Raw genomic sequence first — 18,801 nt, 5'->3', positions numbered from 1 at the left:
AACTTGATCTTTTATACAAGATGACAAGTTGATTGTAAAATTTGTATGGATATGAAAACAATCCTAGGATAGTCCAAGCAATTTTTAAAAGACTAAAGTTGGAGAACTTACACTACCCAATATCATATAGCTACTGCAGTTAAGACAGTGCAATTATTAGCTACATGATAACATGTATATATGAAGAGGAACCAGAAGCAGACCCACATATAAGTAGTCAATTATCTTGGACAAAGGTGCCATGGCAATTCAAGAGGAAAGGAAAATCTTTTTTCAATAAACAGTGCTGAATGAGAGATTCATACATTAAATGGATCATAGACTTTAAAAAAGTAGACAAAGATTTCTTACATAGAACACACACATTCCACAAGAAATTGTCCTTTATTAAAAAACAAATAGGGGTGCCTGGGTGGCTCAGTCGTTTGAGCGTCCGACTTCGGCTCAGGTCATGATCTTGCAGTCTGTGAGTTCGCGCCTCAGGCTCTGCGCTGATAGCTCAGAGCCTGGGGCCTGCTTCAGATTCTGTCTCCCTCTCTCTCTGTTCCTCCCCTGATCATACTCTGTCTCTCTCTCAAAAATAAAATAAAAACATTAAAAAAATCTGCTCTTTGAAGAATACTGTTAAAAAAAGGCAAGCTGTATATTGAGAGAAAATATTCACAAAACATATTACATATATTTGACAAAGGACTTGTATTTAAAATTTATACAGCTCAATAATAAGCAGACTAATGGGCTAAAGATTCGGATGAGCACTTCACCAAAGAATATATAATTGTCAAGAAGCACAGAAATACTCAACATTATCGGTCAGTGAAATGCAAGTTAAAACTGTGAGACATTATGTGCCCACAGAGTAGCCAACATTAATAAGATTGATACTACCCAGTGTTGGTGAAGATGTGGGGAAGGAACTGAAACTCTCATACTCAGCTGGAGGGAATGGGAAACATTTCTGAAAACTGTTTGGCAGTTTCTTATAAAGTTAAACACACAACCCAACCATTCCACTTCGAGGTACTAACTAAAGAAATTAAAAGCACATATGTAACAGCTTTACTCATAAAAGCCAAAACTGGAAATAACCCAAATTGATAAACAAAATGTGGTATTTTCAGATCAGTGGAATACTACTCACACTTTAGAGCACAACTCGTGAGTAAAAAGGGAAAACTGACACCTACAATAACATGAATGTATCTCAAAATCATTACACTAAGTGGAAGAAGCCAACTAGAAAAGCATATATCCTACATAATTCCATACATAAAATTGCAAAAAATGACAACAAATCTCTAGTGATGGAGCAAATAAAGGTTGCCTGACTAAAGTTTGAGAGCTAATGCCAATATTCTCTATCCTATCGTATCCTCAAATTGTATACTTTAAGTGGGTACAGTTTATTGTACACCAATTATACCAAAATTAGATTAAAAAATAAAGAGTGTAAAGAGGAGAGCCAAGAACAAACGAAAATGAAAAATGGAGCAGAAAGGAGGACCGGTCTATGTATCTGGCAGCACTATGCTCACTGTATGTCAGGGTCTGAGTAGAACAGACGACGAAATACAAAAGGACCGCATAACCTGTGATGTTACAGACTGCTAAGTTACTGGATCAGAGTTTTATACGTGGCAGTTTGTACCTTCAGGAGCTCACAATATCCATTAGATTCAATCCAGTATTACAAAGTCAGGAAGCTTTTTGTTTGTAGGGGACCCGAAACTAGGAACGGAGCAGACAGGTGTAGAGCTGGTGAGACATAATCTGAGGCACGAGCGCACAGCCCAGCTAACTGAATCCGATTCTCAGTTCTACTACTTATTAACTGTGACTGTGGACAAGCTACTCAGCCTGCCAGCGTCTGAGTTTTCTCACCTGTGAAATAACAGTACCTCAGGAGGTGGTTGTGAAAATTAAATGATTGATACGGGGCCTGGCACATAACAAGTACTTCCTATTAGGTATTAATGTTTCTCTCTAATTTTCTCTATTAAAAAATATATAATTATGGTAGAAATTTGAAAATTATAAGAGTGGTTGAGTTACTTAAAACCTATTCTTGAAAAATGGAGTATGACTATGTATATAAGTGATTATTTTAATAGATGTATAAAATTCCACTGTGTAAATGCAGTATAATTTAATGATTCTTCTAATACTGAACCCATGATAAATAATGACTTTACAAATATCTGTGTACATATTTTTCCACATTTTATTACTTCAAGAATTCACTAGAGTGGAATTACCAGATCAAAGGTTATAATAATTTTAAGGCAAAAGTGGAACAAGATGGGCATAGGAGTTATTTTAAACTGGGCATTCCAGTTTATATGCAAACTGGAAAAACAGTGTATTTCCTTGTTTTAATTGACATTTATTTATTTACTAGTCATGTTGAACATCAAGAGTTTTTAGCCATTTATATTTCCTTTGCTCATGTTTCTATTAGGAGTCTTCAAATCAAAGTTAATCTGTATGTAAACTGCAAACCACACTGGACTTTCTTTTTTTGAAAGATGTATTTTATATATACCGTATTCCATGTTTAAAAAATAAGTCCAAAAAAAATCTTTTAGTAACTATATGGTTTTTTGGTTACTCTGTTGGTTATTTGAATTTTACTCTTAGGAACACTCTGGCCCAAGTCATGTTTTTGTTTTATTCTGTATTAACAGGCTATTTTCTGGGGAATGTTTTTCTGAAATACAAAAACAGAATTACCAGAAAAACTGTCCTGAACAGACATGTTACAAGAGAACAGGTGAACACAACTGTTCTTTAATTATTACTAAATTTGGGGGAAGTACATTTTAAGTACTAAGCAGCAGAAACCATGTTAAAAATAAATGCTTGTTCCTTAAGTTCTCTCTTTATCTAGAGAGGGAGAGAGTGAGTACAAGCAGGGGAGAAACAGAGAGAGGGAGAAAATCCCAAGCAGGCTCCATGTTGTCAACTAGGGCCAGAGGTGGGGCTCAAACTCAGGAGCCGTGAGAACATGACTTGAGCCAAAATCCAAGAGTCGGATGCTTAACTAACTGAACCACCCAGGTGCCCCAAACTCTGTCACTTTCTTAGAAGCTTCCAGGCATAGCTGATTTCTTTTTAAAGTTAGAAATATTGCAGCATATTGTTTAGCTAAAGTTACCCAGTTAAAAATCAGATTCTCTTCATTCTTGTATATTCAAGGTATAAAGTTTATCAACTTATCTTCCAATGCTGTTTTTGAAGTTTAATGGATTAGCACTAATTGCTATGATTATGTAGATTCAGAAATTCTTAAGATATTTCAAGTGTATCTTTTGAGCCATAGTTATCTTATTAATAGAACTGAATCACCATTTTCTAGAGTACTTTTAAAAGAAACAAGATTTAACATGCTAAGGGACCAAATCACTTATGAGTTGCATTTTCAGTTCTCAGTATACCCTCAGCTCTAAATGCCATCACTGCCATGGTGGGAGAAAACAAAGGCATTAGACAATCCCAAGCTTCTAAATAATCAGTTGACTACACTACTTCAGTATCAAGTGGGGGCAGGGTGGTGATGGTAACCTATCTCTCCACCCATTGGTTCCCTCAAAGTAAATCATGTGCTGGTACAGGGTGAAAAATCTAGAAAAGTCTAGAAGAACATACAATGAGTCACACCTGAAAGATAGGACATGCCTCTGTCACAATTCACCATAGTCAGGTTTAGTGGAAGAGGGGAAGGCAAGCATGTTTAATTTGAAAAGGCATCCCAAATGTTTCTGGCATGTCCCTTCTGCTTGAGAATCACTATACTACATGAGTCATCCTTTGAGATTTTTGTTCCTAGGTCATTTCCTGTCCAGTTCACAAACCAGCTATTAATGTTATTAGAAGAATGAATCCTGTTAAGTATAACTAGCTTTCTGCTCAGTCATAAGTACATAAAAAGGTCATAAGCATATAAGAAAATCATAACCATATGTGTCCAGGACAATTGCTTGTGAAGTTAAAAATAATACTCATAATACACGCTTTGGTCATACCCCATACACTCTCAGTGACTCAGGGCTCCCAGCAGCTTGTTTTAGAAAAACTCTAGTGATGGATGTTAACTAGACTTACTGAGGTGATCATTTTACAATGTATTCAAATATCATTATTTTACATATCTGAAACTAATGTTATATGTCAATTATATCTCAAAAAACATTAAAACAGGGTAGCCACTGGCTATACGTGAAGGTGGTTTTTTCATTTCATTATAATGAAAAAGCAAAGTAAACCTACACCCTCCACATAAGACACTAATGATCTCATTCATACAGGAATTTAGGACTGATTTACTTACTGTGTCTTGTATCAAGAAAGACTAAACTGGTGAATTTTGAAATCTGAATCACATGTAAAAGTGGGCCAGGTGAAGAGCTTAACTAATTAAAGTTTATACTGGGGCGCCTGGGTGGCGCAGTCGGTTAAGCGTCCGACTTCAGCCAGGTCACGATCTCGCGGTCCGTGAGTTCGAGCCCCGCGTCAGGCTCTGGGCTGATGGCTCGGAGCCTGGAGCCTGTTTCCGATTCTGTGTCTCCCTCTCTCTCTGCCCCTCCCCCGTTCATGCTCTGTCTCTCTCTGTCCCAAAAATAAATAAAAAACGTTGAAAAAAAAAAAAAATTAAAGTTTATACTTAACTAAAATATACCTGGAGGACTAGGAGATATTTTGTCTTGAGACTTTCTTGTTACACATCTGTATTGAGCTGGTGCATTAATTCTCACTCCTCTCCAAAATCATACAAAAAAAAAAAAATATATATATATATACATACATATAAAACATGTACTTATAAGGACAAAAAGAATGGGAGAAAACAGCACATAAAAAAGTCAGAAAAACTTGGGGAGACATAAGCCAGATTGGGAGAGTAGTCAATGATGTAACAAAGTGGAGAAAAATAAAATTAAGGGGTTTGCAAAAGGAGATACCAATGCGAAATATGCTGACTCACAGTACCAAACATCAAGCACTGAAAACAGACATGAAAAATGAATCTGAATCCGGTCCCATAATGGATTAAACTTACCTCCTAGATACATGCCCTTTAGGATTTCTTAGAAGAGAATCTAAACAGCCCTAGGGAAAAATCTTTTAGATAGTGACATTTGATAAAGCTTACTCGGTAGCTAAATATCCTACAGAGGGGTGACAAGCTAAACCTATTGGTATCTGTAGTGCCCCATTAATAAGTATATGAATGGACAATCAATGATTGATAGACATGTGATAAAGGAGTCTGTGGAGGGTTACAATTCTAGAGATAACTCCTTAAAATTTCTGTCCCTGGTTACACACAATCATACACTAATCTAGAGACTGCTGAGAAGAGACTGCAAATGGAATGAAGACTACTAATCATCTGATTTAAGGGAGATTATCCGGATTCTTTCTGTGGGTCCAATGTAATCATACAAGGTCAGCCAAACAGAAGAGGAAGGCAGTAGAGTGAAGCACAGGAAAGAGGAGCCAGAAGGGAGGGCCAGACAGATGTGAAGAGTAAGGACTAGACTTGCTATTGCTGGCTCTGAAAATGGAGGAAGGAAGCCACCTGTTAAGGAATTTGGGAGGACTCTAGAAGCTGAGAATGACCTCTCACAGACAACTAGGGGAAACCCTGGTCTCTACAGTCACATGGAACCAAATTCCACCATGAAGAATTCTTTCTCAGAGACTTCAGGAAGGAACACAGCCCTGCTAACACCTTACTTTCAGCTTTATAAGACTAACTAGAAGAGCCAGCTGAGCCACACTGTGCCCACTCTTAACCTATGGGAACCATGAGCTAATAAATTTGTGTTGTTTTAAGCTGCTAAGGTATGGTAAAATTTGTTATGGCAGCAATGGAATGAACTCACAGAGCTTCTAACATGAAAAAGACCTAATGAAAAGAAAAACAACTTGTGAAACCAGAGATAATGCAGAAAATAGAAGAACAAAACAAAACCTTCTTAAATACAGTTCTTAGTAAGACAATGACATCTATGACAGATGAATAGGATGTTATAAAGAACAGCTAAAGATTAAGAAAGATCTTAGGAGATGCAGTGAAAGCAGTTCAAAGAGGGAAATATATACTAATATATACCTCAAGAAATAAAAAAAGTCAAACAATCTAATCTTACACATAAAGGAACTAGAAAAAGAAGAACAAAGCACAAGGTGAGTAGAAGGAAGGAAATAAAAATGACAGCAGATATAAATGACATAGAGCGTAAAACAAAAGAAAACAAAGCAAAAATCAATGAAACCAAGAGGTGGTTCTCTGAAAAGGTAAACAAAATTGATAAACCCTTAGACAGATGCATTAAGAAAAAGAGAGAAACGACCCAAATAAAAGCAGAAATAAAAGAGGAGAGGTAACAACCAATACAGTAGAAATGCAAAGAATTATGAGAGAATACTAAAATTATAGGCCAACAAACAACCTAGAAGAAATAGATAATTCCCAGGAAAATACTATCTTCTAAAACTGAATCAGGAAGAAACAGAAAATCTGAACAGACTACCTGTAACAAAAAATAAAACCTACCAAAAACCTACCAAAACATAAAAGTCAGGACCAGATGGATTCGTGAATGAATTCTATGAAATATTTTAAAAAGAGTTAATACCTATTCTACTCAGAGTATTCCAAAAATAGAAAGAGAGAAAGGTTCCAAATATATTCTATGAAGCCACATTACACAGATACCAAAAACAAAGACACCACAAAAAAAAAAGAAAACTACAGACCACTATCACTGATGAACAGATGCAAAACTCTTCAACAAAAACTACTTTCAACAATACATTAAAAGGATCATTCCCCATGATCAAGTGGGATTTATTTTTTTTTAAATTTTCAACGTTTTTTAATTTATTTTTGGGACAGAGAGAGACAGAGCATGAACAGGGGAGGGGCAGAGAGAGAGGGAGACACAGAATCGGAAACAGGCTCCAGGCTCTGAGCCATCAGCCCAGAGCCTGACACGGGGCTCGAACTCACGGACCGCAAGATCGTGACCTGGCTGAAGTCGGACGCTTAACCGAGTGCGCCACCCAGGCACCCCAGGTGGGATTTATTATGGGGATGCAAGGATGGTTCAATATTCACAAATCAATCAACATGATACACCACATCAACAAAGCAAAGGATAAAAATCATATAATCATCTCAACTGCTGTGGAAAAAGCATTTGACAAAATTCAACATCCGTTCATGATACAACTCTCAACAAAGTGAGTGTAGAGAGAACATACCTCAACATAATAAAGGCCATCTATGAAAAACCTATAACTAATATTATACTCAGTGGCAAAAAACTGAGAGCTTTTCCTCTAAGATCGGGAACAAGACAAGGATGTCTACTCTCACCACTTTTATTCAACAGAGTACTAGAAGTTCTAGAAACAGCAATCAAAAATAAGAGGCATCCATACTAGGTACAGAAGAGGTTAAACTGTCACTATTTGCAGATGGCATGATACTATACACAGAAAATCATAATGACTTTGACACATAACTACTAGAGGTAATCAGTAAAACTGTAGGATACAAAATTAATACCCAGAAATCAGTAGTGTTTCTACATATATTTCAATAATGAAATAACAGAAAGAGAAATTAAGAAAACAACTCTAATAATTGCACCAAAAAGAATAAAATACCTAGGAATAAACTTAACCAAAGAGGTGAAAGACCTATACTCTGAAAACTATACAGTACTGATGAAAGAAACTGAAGATGACACAAACAAATGGGAAGATACTCCATGCTCACAGACTGGAAGAATTAATATTGCTAAAATGTCCATACTACCCAAAACAATCTAAAGAGTCAATGTAACCTCTGTCAAAATGCCAACATCATTTTCACAAAAATAGAACAAATAGTACTAAAATTTGTATATAACCACAGAAGACCCTAAATGGCCAAAACAATCTTGAGAAAGAAAAAGCTGAAGGTATCACAATTCCAGATTTCAAGATACACTACAAAGCTGTAGTAATCAACACACTATGGTACTGGCATAAAAACAGATGCACTGATCAATGGAATAGAGAACCCAGAAATAAACCCATGCTCATATGGTCAATCTGTGAAAAAAGGAAGCAAAAGGCGGGGGGGGGGGGGGGGGGGGCAGCCTCTTCAATAAATGGTGCTGGGAAAACTGGATAGCTACATGTAAAAATAACAAAACTGGACTACTTTCTAACACAAAAATAAACTCAAAATGAATTAAAGACCTAAACCTGAGATCTGAAACCATAAAAATCCTAGAAGACAATGCAGGCATTCTCTGACAATGACCATAGCAACGTGAAGCAAGAGAAACAAAAGCAAAAATGAGACTACACCAAAATAAAAAGCTTTCCACAGCAAAAGAAACCATCAACAAAACAAAACGGCAACCTACCGAAAGGGAGAAGATATTTGCAAATGATTTATCCAATGAGGGGTTAACATCCAAAATATATAAAGAACTCATATAACTCAACACCAAAAAACAATCCAATTAAAAAATGGGCAGAAAACCATTCGAATAGACCTTTTCCAAAGACATACAAATGGCCTACAGATGCATGGAAAGATGCTCAACGTCACTAATCTCCAGGGAAATGCAAATCAAAACCACAATGAAATATCACGGAACACCTAGTCAGAATGGCTAAAATCAAAAAGACAAACAACAAGTGTTAGCAAGGATATGGAGAACAAGGAACCCTCATGCACTGTTGGTGGGAACGTAAATTAGTATACTCACTGTGGAAATCAGTATGGAGTTTCCTCAAAAAATAAAAAATAGAACTACCATATGATCCAATAATTCCACTACAGGGTATTTACCCAAGAAAAATGAAAACACTAACTTGAGAAGATATATACACCCCTATGTTTATCTGCAGCATTACTTACAATAGCCAAGATATGGAAGCAACCTACATCCACTGATATATAAACAGATAAGGAAGATGTGGAGTGTGTATGCATATATATTACACATTATATATCTGTGTACACACACACACACACACACACACACACACACACACACACACAAACAGAATATTATGCAGCCATAAAAAGGATGAGATCATCCATTTGCAACAACATTATGCTAAGTGAAATAGGTCTGAGAAAGTACAAATACCATATGATTTCACACATATGTGGAATCTAAAAAAATCAAATCAATAAACAAACAAAAATCAGAATCAGACCTAATAAATACAGAGAACAAACTGATGGTCGCCAGAGGGCAGGGGGTTGGGAGGGATGGGTAAAATATGTGAACAGTAGCGGGGGATACAATAGCATCATGTATAAATGTGTTGAATCACTATGTTGTACACCTGAAATTAACATCGTGTCAACTATACTCAAAAACTTTAAAAAAAAAAAAAAGAAAGATCTTGGGTATTAACAGTGGGAGAGGGAGTCCTTTTTGTTTTAATTCTTTTTTTCTTTTTGAGGTTTAACTTACGTAAAATCCACAAATCTTAAGTGTATTCATGAATACCTGAGTAACAAACATCCAGATAAAATAGAAAACATTGTAAATTTTAATTTGATAGTCACAATAAAAAATCCAATAGAAGACATGTTAAGTCAGGTAAAAGAATCAATCCAACAACAACGCCTAATCAATTACTAGTAACAGAGAGAACAGAGAAAATAAAAAAGAAGAATTAGGGCATATTACCATGAAATTTCAACATGGCAGAGAAAAGATCCTGAAATTAGTTTCCAGAAGGGGAAAAACAGTTTACAAAAGGATGAAAATAAAAATTAAGAACACCATGAGGACTATTACTAGCAACACTGAAAGCCAACACACAACTTAATAACACTTCCCAATTTTGAGGAAAAATAATTTTCAAATCAACAATTCTATCAAAGGACAAAATAATGTTAACATCTCAAAAATTTACAACCCATTCACTTTTTTCTTACTGTGCAGATGATACAGTCCACCAAAATAAGTGAACAAATCAATACTGGGGAAAATGCAAGGATTAAATATGAGAGAGGAGAAGACATTGTGCCTGGACGATGGTAAAGGGATGTCCTGGAGCCATGACGACATACTTGAGACTAGAAAACATCCACTTCAGATTGGAGCGGGAGTACTGAGCGGCTTCAGAGTTTGTCTAGGGAAAAAAAGGGGGGGTGGGGGAGGGAGGGAGGAAGGAGTAGATGATATCATAGACAATGTAGAATACAGAAGAATCAGCAACTGATACAGGTTGAAAACGAAGCAAATGATAAACAAGAAGGCATATGAGAGGATCAAGTACACACTTTGGTTCACCAAGTAAAAATATATACCTTGTTGAAATAATGTAAATAGTAATTATTTAGTCAAAAATTATAATAGTTATGATAAGGGGGAAAAGAAACATTTCAGCAAAAAGAAGTGAACAGATTATCTAAAGCTGATAAAATCAAGAAATAATGGTATATTATTTAGAATTATGGAATCAGGGGCACCTGGGTGGCTAAGTAGGTTAAGCATCCAACTTCAGCTCACGTCATGCTCTTGTGGTCTGTGAGTTCGAGCCCCGCGCTGGGCTGGCTATGTGCTGACAGCTCAGAGCCTGCAGCTGGATTCAGATTCTGTGTCTCCCTCTCTCTGCCCTTCCCCCACTCACATTCTGTCTGTCTCTCAAAAATAAACATTTAAAAAATAAAAAAATAAAAAAAAGAATTATGGAACCAAAAGTCAGAAACAATAAAAGAGTAGAAAGTGGCACTAATGTGAATAGGAGCTGGGGAGAAAGAGGGCAGAAAAGTGATTTTATAAGCCATTTTTTCTTTTTCACGTTTTAAAATTAGTGTTAGTTAACATAAAGTGTAGTATTAGTTTCAGGAACAGAATTTAGTGATTCATCAGTTACATACATACCTGGTACTTGTCACAAGTGCCCTCCTTAATATCCATCACCTATTTAACCCATTCCCCCCCTCCCCAACCCTGTAAGTCCTTTTTGACTTTAACTCAATATAAAAGAGGCAGGAAAATACAAACCCCTTACTAGCTATTAAAGGGGAAAAAAAGAAACTAACAGAAGCAGAAACAGTCTAATTTATGAAAATACTTTTCATTTGGTATCCTTTTTCTTCTATCTGAAAAACTTCCTATAACCTTTTCATGGTTCAGGTCTGCTGGTGATGTCTTTCACCTTTTGTCTACAGAAGTCTCAATTTTTGTCTTCATTTTAAAAAGATTTTGCAGTTGGGTAAAGAATCCTAGGTTTTTTCCTGCAATAATTTTCAGATGTCTTCCTATTGTCTTCTGGTTCCTGTAATTTCAGAGAAGTCTGTTACTATTCTTTTATTTGTTCTTCTGCATGTTTTCTCTGTCAGCCTTTGAGGAATTTATCCTTATTCTGGTTTTCAGCAATTTAATTCTGATGTATCCTGGCATAGTTTTCTTTAGGTTTATTCTGTTCTAGGATCATTGCATTTCTTAGATCTGTGGGTTTATGGTGGGTTATGGTTTAAACCATCAGTTCTTCAAATAATTTGTGTCCCTTTCCCCAACTCCCATTCTTTGTGGGACTCTAGTTTCATGTATGTAGACCGATTAATCATTCTATGAGGCCAGCATTACTCTAATACCAAAAACCAAAGGCATTATAAGTAAACTATAATAGGGTAATATCTATGCAAAAATCTTCAACAAAATATTAGCAAGTAGAGTCCAACAATGCATAAAAAGAATTATACATTGTGACCCAGTGGGATTTATGCCAACCATACAAGGGTGGTTCAACATTCAAAAATCAACATAATTCATCTCATCAAAAGACTAAATTAAAAAAAAAATCACATGATTATACCAAAAGATGTAAAAAAAAAAAAAAAAAAAGACAAGGTCTAATACCCATTCATGATTAAAATCTCAGTAAATGAGCATAGAGGCACATTTCTCAACCTGATAAAGAATACCTACAAAAACCTTTTAGCTAAGGACACACTTAATGGTGATAAAGTTGGAAGTTTTCCCACTAAGATCAAGAGCAAGGCAATGATATCTCTCTTACCACCTCCTTTCAATATCTTACTTGAAGTACTAGCTAATACAATAAGAACAGCGAATAAAAGGTATACAGACTGGGACGGAGAAGATTGTCTTTATTCACAGGTATGATCATCATCCCTATAGAAAATCTGAATGCATCAACAAAAACTCCTCAAATAATTATAGCAAGGTTGTAGGACACATAGTAAAGGTACAAAAGTAAACTGCCTTCCTATATACCAGCAATGAACAAGTGGAATTTGAAATATAAAACATGATACTATTTTCTTAAGTATTTTTAAAAAATTTTTAAATATTTACTCATTGTTGAGACAGAGACAGAGAGACAGAGAGCATGCAGCAGAGGGGCAGAGAGAGAGAGGGAGACACAGAAACCAAAGCAGGCTCCAGGCTCTGAGCTGTCAGCACGGAACCCAATGTGAGGCCTGAACTCATGAACCGTGAGATCATGACCTGAGCCAAAGTCGGATGCTCAACCAACTGAGCCACCCAGGTGCCCCTAAAACATGATACTATTTACATTAACATACACAAAAAGAAGTACTTGTGTATAAATCAAACAAAATATGTATAAGATCTAAATGAGGAAAACTACAAAACTGTGATGAAAGAAATCAAGAAATAAATAAATGGAGAGATGTTCCATTTTCATGGATGTGAACACGCAATATTGTTAAGATGTCAGCTCTTCTCAACTTGATCTACAGATTCAATGCAATCAAAATCCCAGGAAGTTATTTTATGAATACCAACAAACTAATTCTAAGGTTTATGTGGAAAGGTGAAAGACCCAGAATAGTCAACACCATATCAAGAGAGAAGAACAAAGCTGGAAGACTGATGCTACGTGACCTGGAGACACACTATAAAAGTAACATAATCAAGATAGGGTGCTACTGAAAAAAAAAAAAGCGAATAGATCAGTGGAACAGAAATATAGTGCCCAGAAATAGACCTATATAAATACAATCAACTGTTCTATGACAAAAGAGCAAAGGCAATACAATGGAGGAAAGATAATTTTTCAATATATGATGCTAGAACAATTGGACATCCACGAGCAAAAAATAATTTAGACCCAGACCTTACACCCTTCACAAAAATTAACTCAAAATGGATCACAGTCCTAAGTGTACAATGAAAAACTATAAAACCCCTAAGTAACATAGAAAAAAATCTAGATGACCTTTGGTTTACTGATGACTTTTTAGATATGATGACAAAGGCATGATCCATGAAAGAAATAACTGATAAGCTAGACTTCATTAAAATTAAAATTTTCTGTTCTCTGAAAGAAACTGTCAGAGAATGGAAAGACAAACCAGACAGTGGAATAGCTAATAAAGTACTGTTATCCAAAATACACCAACTCTTAAAATTCAACAAGAAAACAACCTGATTAAAAAATAGGCCAAAGGGGGCGCCTGGGTGGCTCAGTTGGTTGAGTGTCCGGCTTTGGCTCAGGTCATGATCTCTCAGTTCATGAGTTGGAGCCCCATGTTGTTGGGCTCTGTGCTGACAGCTCAGAGCCTTTAGCCTGCTTCGGATTCTGTGTCTCCTTCTCTCTCTCTCTCTGTCCCTCCCCTGCTCATGCTCTGTCTCTCCCTCAAAAAAAAAAAAAAAAAAAAAAGGCCAAAGACCTTAACAGACACCTCACCAAAGAAGATGTACATATGGCAAATGAGCATATGAAAAGATGCTCCACATCTTATGTCATCAGGGAAATAAAAATTAAAACAATAAAATGTCACTGCACATTTATCAAAATGGCCACAATCCAGAACACTGATACCACCAAATGCTGGTAAGGATTCAGAACAATAAGAACTTACTCATTGCTGGCACAAATGCAAAATGGTACAGCTACTCTGGAAGACAGTTTGGTGGCTTCTTAAACAACTAAACCTATTTTTACCATGTGATCCAACAATCACACTCCTTAGGGTTTACCCAAAGGAGTTGAAAACATAGGTCCATACAAAAGCCTCCACACAAATGTTTATAGCAGCTTTACTTACTAACTACAAAACTTGGAAAATATCTAAGATACTCGTCAGTAGATAAGTGGAGAAATAAAGTGTGGTAATCCAGATAATGGGATATTACTCACTGCTAAAGAGAAATAAGCTATCAAGCCATGAAAAGATACGGAGGAAACTTAAATGCATATTACTATACAAAGGAAGCAATCTGAAGAGACTACATAGTGAATGACTTCAATTGTAGGATATTCTAGGAAAGGCAAAACTATGAAATAACTGTAAAGAGATTAGTGGCTGCTAGGGGTTGGGAGAGAGAGAAAGATGAACAGAGCACAGAGGATTTTTAGGGCAGTGAAACTGCTCTGCATGATACTATGATAGACAAATGGCATTATGCATTTGTCCAAACCCACAGACTGTATAATACCAAGAGTGAATCCTAGTGTAAGCCCTGAACTCTAGATGATAATGATGTGTCCAGTGTAGGCTTATCAACTGTGCCACTCTGGTGTGGGATGTTGACAGCGGGAGGTTGTACATGTGTGGGGACACAGGGTAAATGGGAACCCTCTGTACTTCCTGTTCAATTTTGCTATGAACCTAAAACTGCTCTAAAAACTAAAGGTTTTTCCCTTTTTTTTTTAATTTTTATTTTAGAGAGAGAGCACGCGAGCGAGGGGCAGAGGAGGAGAGAAAGAATACTAAGCAGGCTCCACACTCAACACAGAGCCCCCTACATGGGGCTTGATCCCACGACCCCAGGATCATGACCTGAGCATGTCAAGAGTCGGACACTCAACTGACTGAGCCACCCAGGTTCCCCTCCTCTAGTTTTTTAAAACACAAGAACTTTAGATGGCTAATACAGATACGAAAACATACTTAGCTTTATAAATTAAAATGAAATACTGTTATTTTTTCACTCAAAGAACCAAACACTAAAACCCAACAATATTCAAGTGTTAGTGACATTTTGGGACAATGGATTTTCATATGTTGATGGTTGGAATGTAAATTGGTACAGCAGTCTGCCCCCTTATTCAGGATTTTATTTTCCACGGTTTCAGTTAACTGTGGTCTGAAGCAGATGATCCTTCTTCTGACATATCATCAGAAGGTCAGTAGTAGCCTAACTCTATGTCACAATGCCTACATCATTTGCCACACTTCATCTCATCATGTAGGCATTTTCTCATCACAAGTGAAAATACAGGACAATAAGATATCTTGAGAGAGAAACCAATTCATAGGACATTTATTGCAGTATATCTTTATAACTGTTCTACTTTCTTATTATTAATCTCTTATTGTGCCTGACTTATAAATTAAACTTTATCAAAGGTATGTATGTATAGGAAAAAGCACAGTATATATAGAGGTACTACTATCTGTGGTTTCATTCTTCTACCGGGGCACAAAATTGGGGGACTACTGTATAACCAACCACTTGAGAAACTCGTGCATACAAATACAAAACTGCAAAAAAACAAAACAAAACAAAACAAAAACACCCACAGAGCAATGGCAGTAACATCTTGTTTATGGATATATATACACACACAAATATGGATAAATTCATGTGCATGTGTGTGTTAATGTATTTTTAAAAGTACTAGAGGAATACACAGTAACTTATGATACTGATAGCTTTGTGAAGGGAAATTATGAGAATGTGACTCAAGAAGTTTACCTATATTATTATCACTTTTTAAAAAAAAGTTTTGCAAAATGGCAAAAATTTCAGGTATTAATTCTAAGATAACAAGAATTAGGTAATTTTTATATAATTTCTTATACTTTTCTGTATTTTATTTTTTCCAAAAAATTCCATTAAACATAAAAAAACACTAATTTCAGTCATTAGATCAAAATAGTAATGTCCTAAAGCTCCCCTAAATCTATGCTACATCAGAATTATGTACCAGTGATAATGACAATAGTTCATATTTTCTCTGATCCTTGAATACTTTCTGTCATGACATAACTGGGTCAGCCAAAAATAATCCACATTTCATTTCAGAAGGCATAAAGAGAATTACTATAAGACAAGTTGTAGACTGCTTAAGGAAGACAATACTCATAGTCATTTCCTTAAGAGCTGTGTCAGGACCTTCAGTGAAAGAAGTGACACAATCTGCCTGAATCACTAAAATCAAAAGGAGACTTACATGAAAGAAAACAATGCAAAAGCTACACTCTGAAAATAATGCCTTTTTTCTTCTCCTTCCCAAGAAATAAATTAAGTCATCAGAATGAAGTGTTACATAGTAATACATACCTGATACACTTCTAGTAAGTCAAGAGCCTATGTTAGACTCCTCCTGATCCATCTTACCTCAACTATTTATCTTAAAGGAATACAAAACTTTAAAGAATAAAGTGAAAAATGAACACACATATACAAACATAGATAGCTCACCCCAATCCCTATTCCATGAAATAAGCTAAGGGTCAATATCAGTCATATATATGTCACACACTCATAATTTCAAGAAGAATTTAATACTTACTAAAAGTCTTACAGATGTCAGAAACAGCTTTGAAGACTCTATCAGAGAAATTCACTTTCACCTTCACATACTTCATGTTGGGAAGTTGTAGGCGGAGAAGTTTGTGCTGGGGGGTGAACTGAAGCTTGGCATCTGCCTGAATGCCGTACTTATCCAAGGTCCAATGTGTTTTAAGAAGCCAAGTTTTCTTCTTTTCCCACCAGAGAGCATGGTCAGACCAATCTTTTTTTACGTCTATAAAAAAACAAGCAATAAATAAAACACTTAAAAAAAATCACTAAGATTACCTTAAGAGAAATTACAAGAGGAAAACTAAATTGGGTGTTTAATACAAGCAACTAATTAAATACTAAGTGCCTTTATGTGATAGGTACAAAACAAATAATAAATAGCTGAGAAAACACCCTCTGCCTATGAAAGGCCATGAACAAGGTGGCTGAGGCCATATACAGGATAACTAATAATGCTTACATCAGGTGCAATATGGGACACACAGCATGAAGAGTGACACTAGAGTCACTCAGAGAACAAGGAGAACCCTGGGGACTAGACTCGGAAAAATTAATGAGGTTGAGTTGGTAGGTTCTGAGCCCAGCTTTGAGGAATGGACACTATTCTGATAGGGCAGGTGAGAAGGCTGAGGTTTGTTTATGAGGCTGCAGATGTGTGCTGAAGTGTGTAAGGAGTACTGAAGAGTAAGATGCAGAATCAAAGTGAACAAAAACGAATATCCCAAGTGAAGAAGAGCATGCGAAACAAAACCCATGAGTAAGAGAAAACAACAACAAAACCCAAGAAACTATATCCCAACCATAAAGGCTGTCCCAAATACATTCCAAGTAACTTACAAGTTACACTGACCCAACTCCCTCCACCATATTTTGATACAAGCATAACAGAAAACATTAATACCTGTTAAACTATTTTACAGCCTTCTGCAATTATATTAGATGAAATCAAATTAAGGAATAAACACAAGATCTGGCTTCCCTCAAGAAAGCAGATCATAACAAAAAACCTGCAAAATAAAATCCAACCTCAGCTAGTTTTTATTTTTTTTTAATAAATTTTTTTTAACGTTTATTTATTTAAAAAAAAAATTTTTTTTCAACGTTTATTTATTTGTGGGACAGAGAGACAGAGCATGAACGGGGGAGGGGCAGAGAGAGAGGGAGACACAGAATCGGAAACAGGCTCCAGGCTCTGAGCCATCAGCCCAGAGCCCGACGCGGGGCTCGAACTCACGGACCGCGAGATCGTGACCTGGCTGAAGTCGGACGCTTAACCGACTGCGCCACCCAGGCGCCCCAACGTTTATTTATTTTTGAGACAGAGAGAAACAGAGCATGAACAGGGGAGGGGCAGAGAGAGAGGGAGACACAGAATCAGAAACAGGCTCCAGGCTCTGAGCTGTCAGCACAGAGCCCAACGTGGGGCTCGAACTCACGGACCGTGAGATCATGACCTGAGCCAAAGTTGGACGCTTAACTGACTGAGCCACCCAGGCACCCCTTCAGCTAGTTTTTAAATAGCAATAAAAGTAGAGACTTTTTAGATCACTTATGCATTGAAGTAGGAACTAAAAATGGGGACAGGATATTTCAAAAAAAGAGTAGCCAAACAAAGCCTTCCAGGGGAAGAAAAAAACCTGGAAAATAACATTCTTGCAAGTAAAAACAAAAGCTATTATTATAAAAAGCTCATTTTAATACAGATTTTAAAAAGCATTGGTCAACTTTAAAAACACGAGCTTAAAAGCATATACTAGTATGAAACTCTTTTTTTAAAAAAAGGCTTATTTATTTATTTTTAAAGAGAGAGAGCGCACAAGCGGGAAAGGGGCAGAGAGAGAGAGGAAGACAGAGAATCCCAAGCAGGCTCTGTGCTGACAGCACAGACATGGGGCTCAACCCACGAACGAATGCACAAACAATGAGATCATGACCTGAGTCAAAATCAAGAGTCAGACACTTAACTGGGCCACCCAGGCACCCCAAATATGGAACTTTTTAAAAACACAACTTGTATACCTGAAAGCCTCATGTAGTAAAAAATAAAATTTCCACATTGAACATGTGCCTAGAAACACCTTCTCTAATGGTAAAACTTACATGATTGAACTACTCATTGTGAAAGAAAACACATCACAAGTGGAAAAAGACTTTCAATTCTGTAGATGTTAAAAAAAATCCATTAGTAAGTACTTTAATGGGAGAACTATAGTTACTTGCAAGATTATATTGCCATTTTGAA

General features: G+C 36.4%; 1 protein-coding gene and 1 long non-coding RNA gene across 7 annotated transcripts in view; one reads left to right on the top strand and one right to left on the bottom strand.

The window, feature by feature from the left end:
- LOC147579955 (uncharacterized) overlaps positions 1–18,801 on the top strand; it is a 489,173-nt gene that overhangs the window by 18,781 nt on the left and 451,591 nt on the right. The window lies entirely within an intron of this gene.
- The window catches only part of FERMT2 (FERM domain containing kindlin 2), an 85,698-nt gene that overhangs the window by 35,212 nt on the left and 31,685 nt on the right, over positions 1–18,801 (bottom strand). For all 6 annotated transcript variants that reach the window (XM_086709736.1, XM_086709737.1, XM_086709739.1 and 3 more), the window contains exon 3: positions 16,549–16,782. In XM_086709736.1, the coding sequence (XP_086565862.1) occupies positions 16,549–16,782 (234 nt within the window). The remainder of the gene's footprint in view (positions 1–16,548; positions 16,783–18,801) is intronic.

The sequence above is a fragment of the Puma concolor genome, chromosome B3 (assembly GCF_028749965.1).
Source record: "Puma concolor isolate L17-30 chromosome B3, mPumCon1.1.hap2, whole genome shotgun sequence".
In the NCBI taxonomy this organism is placed as follows: Eukaryota; Metazoa; Chordata; class Mammalia; order Carnivora; family Felidae; genus Puma; species Puma concolor.
Note: the sequence above shows the minus strand (reverse complement) of the source record. Positions and strands in the feature narration are given on the sequence as shown.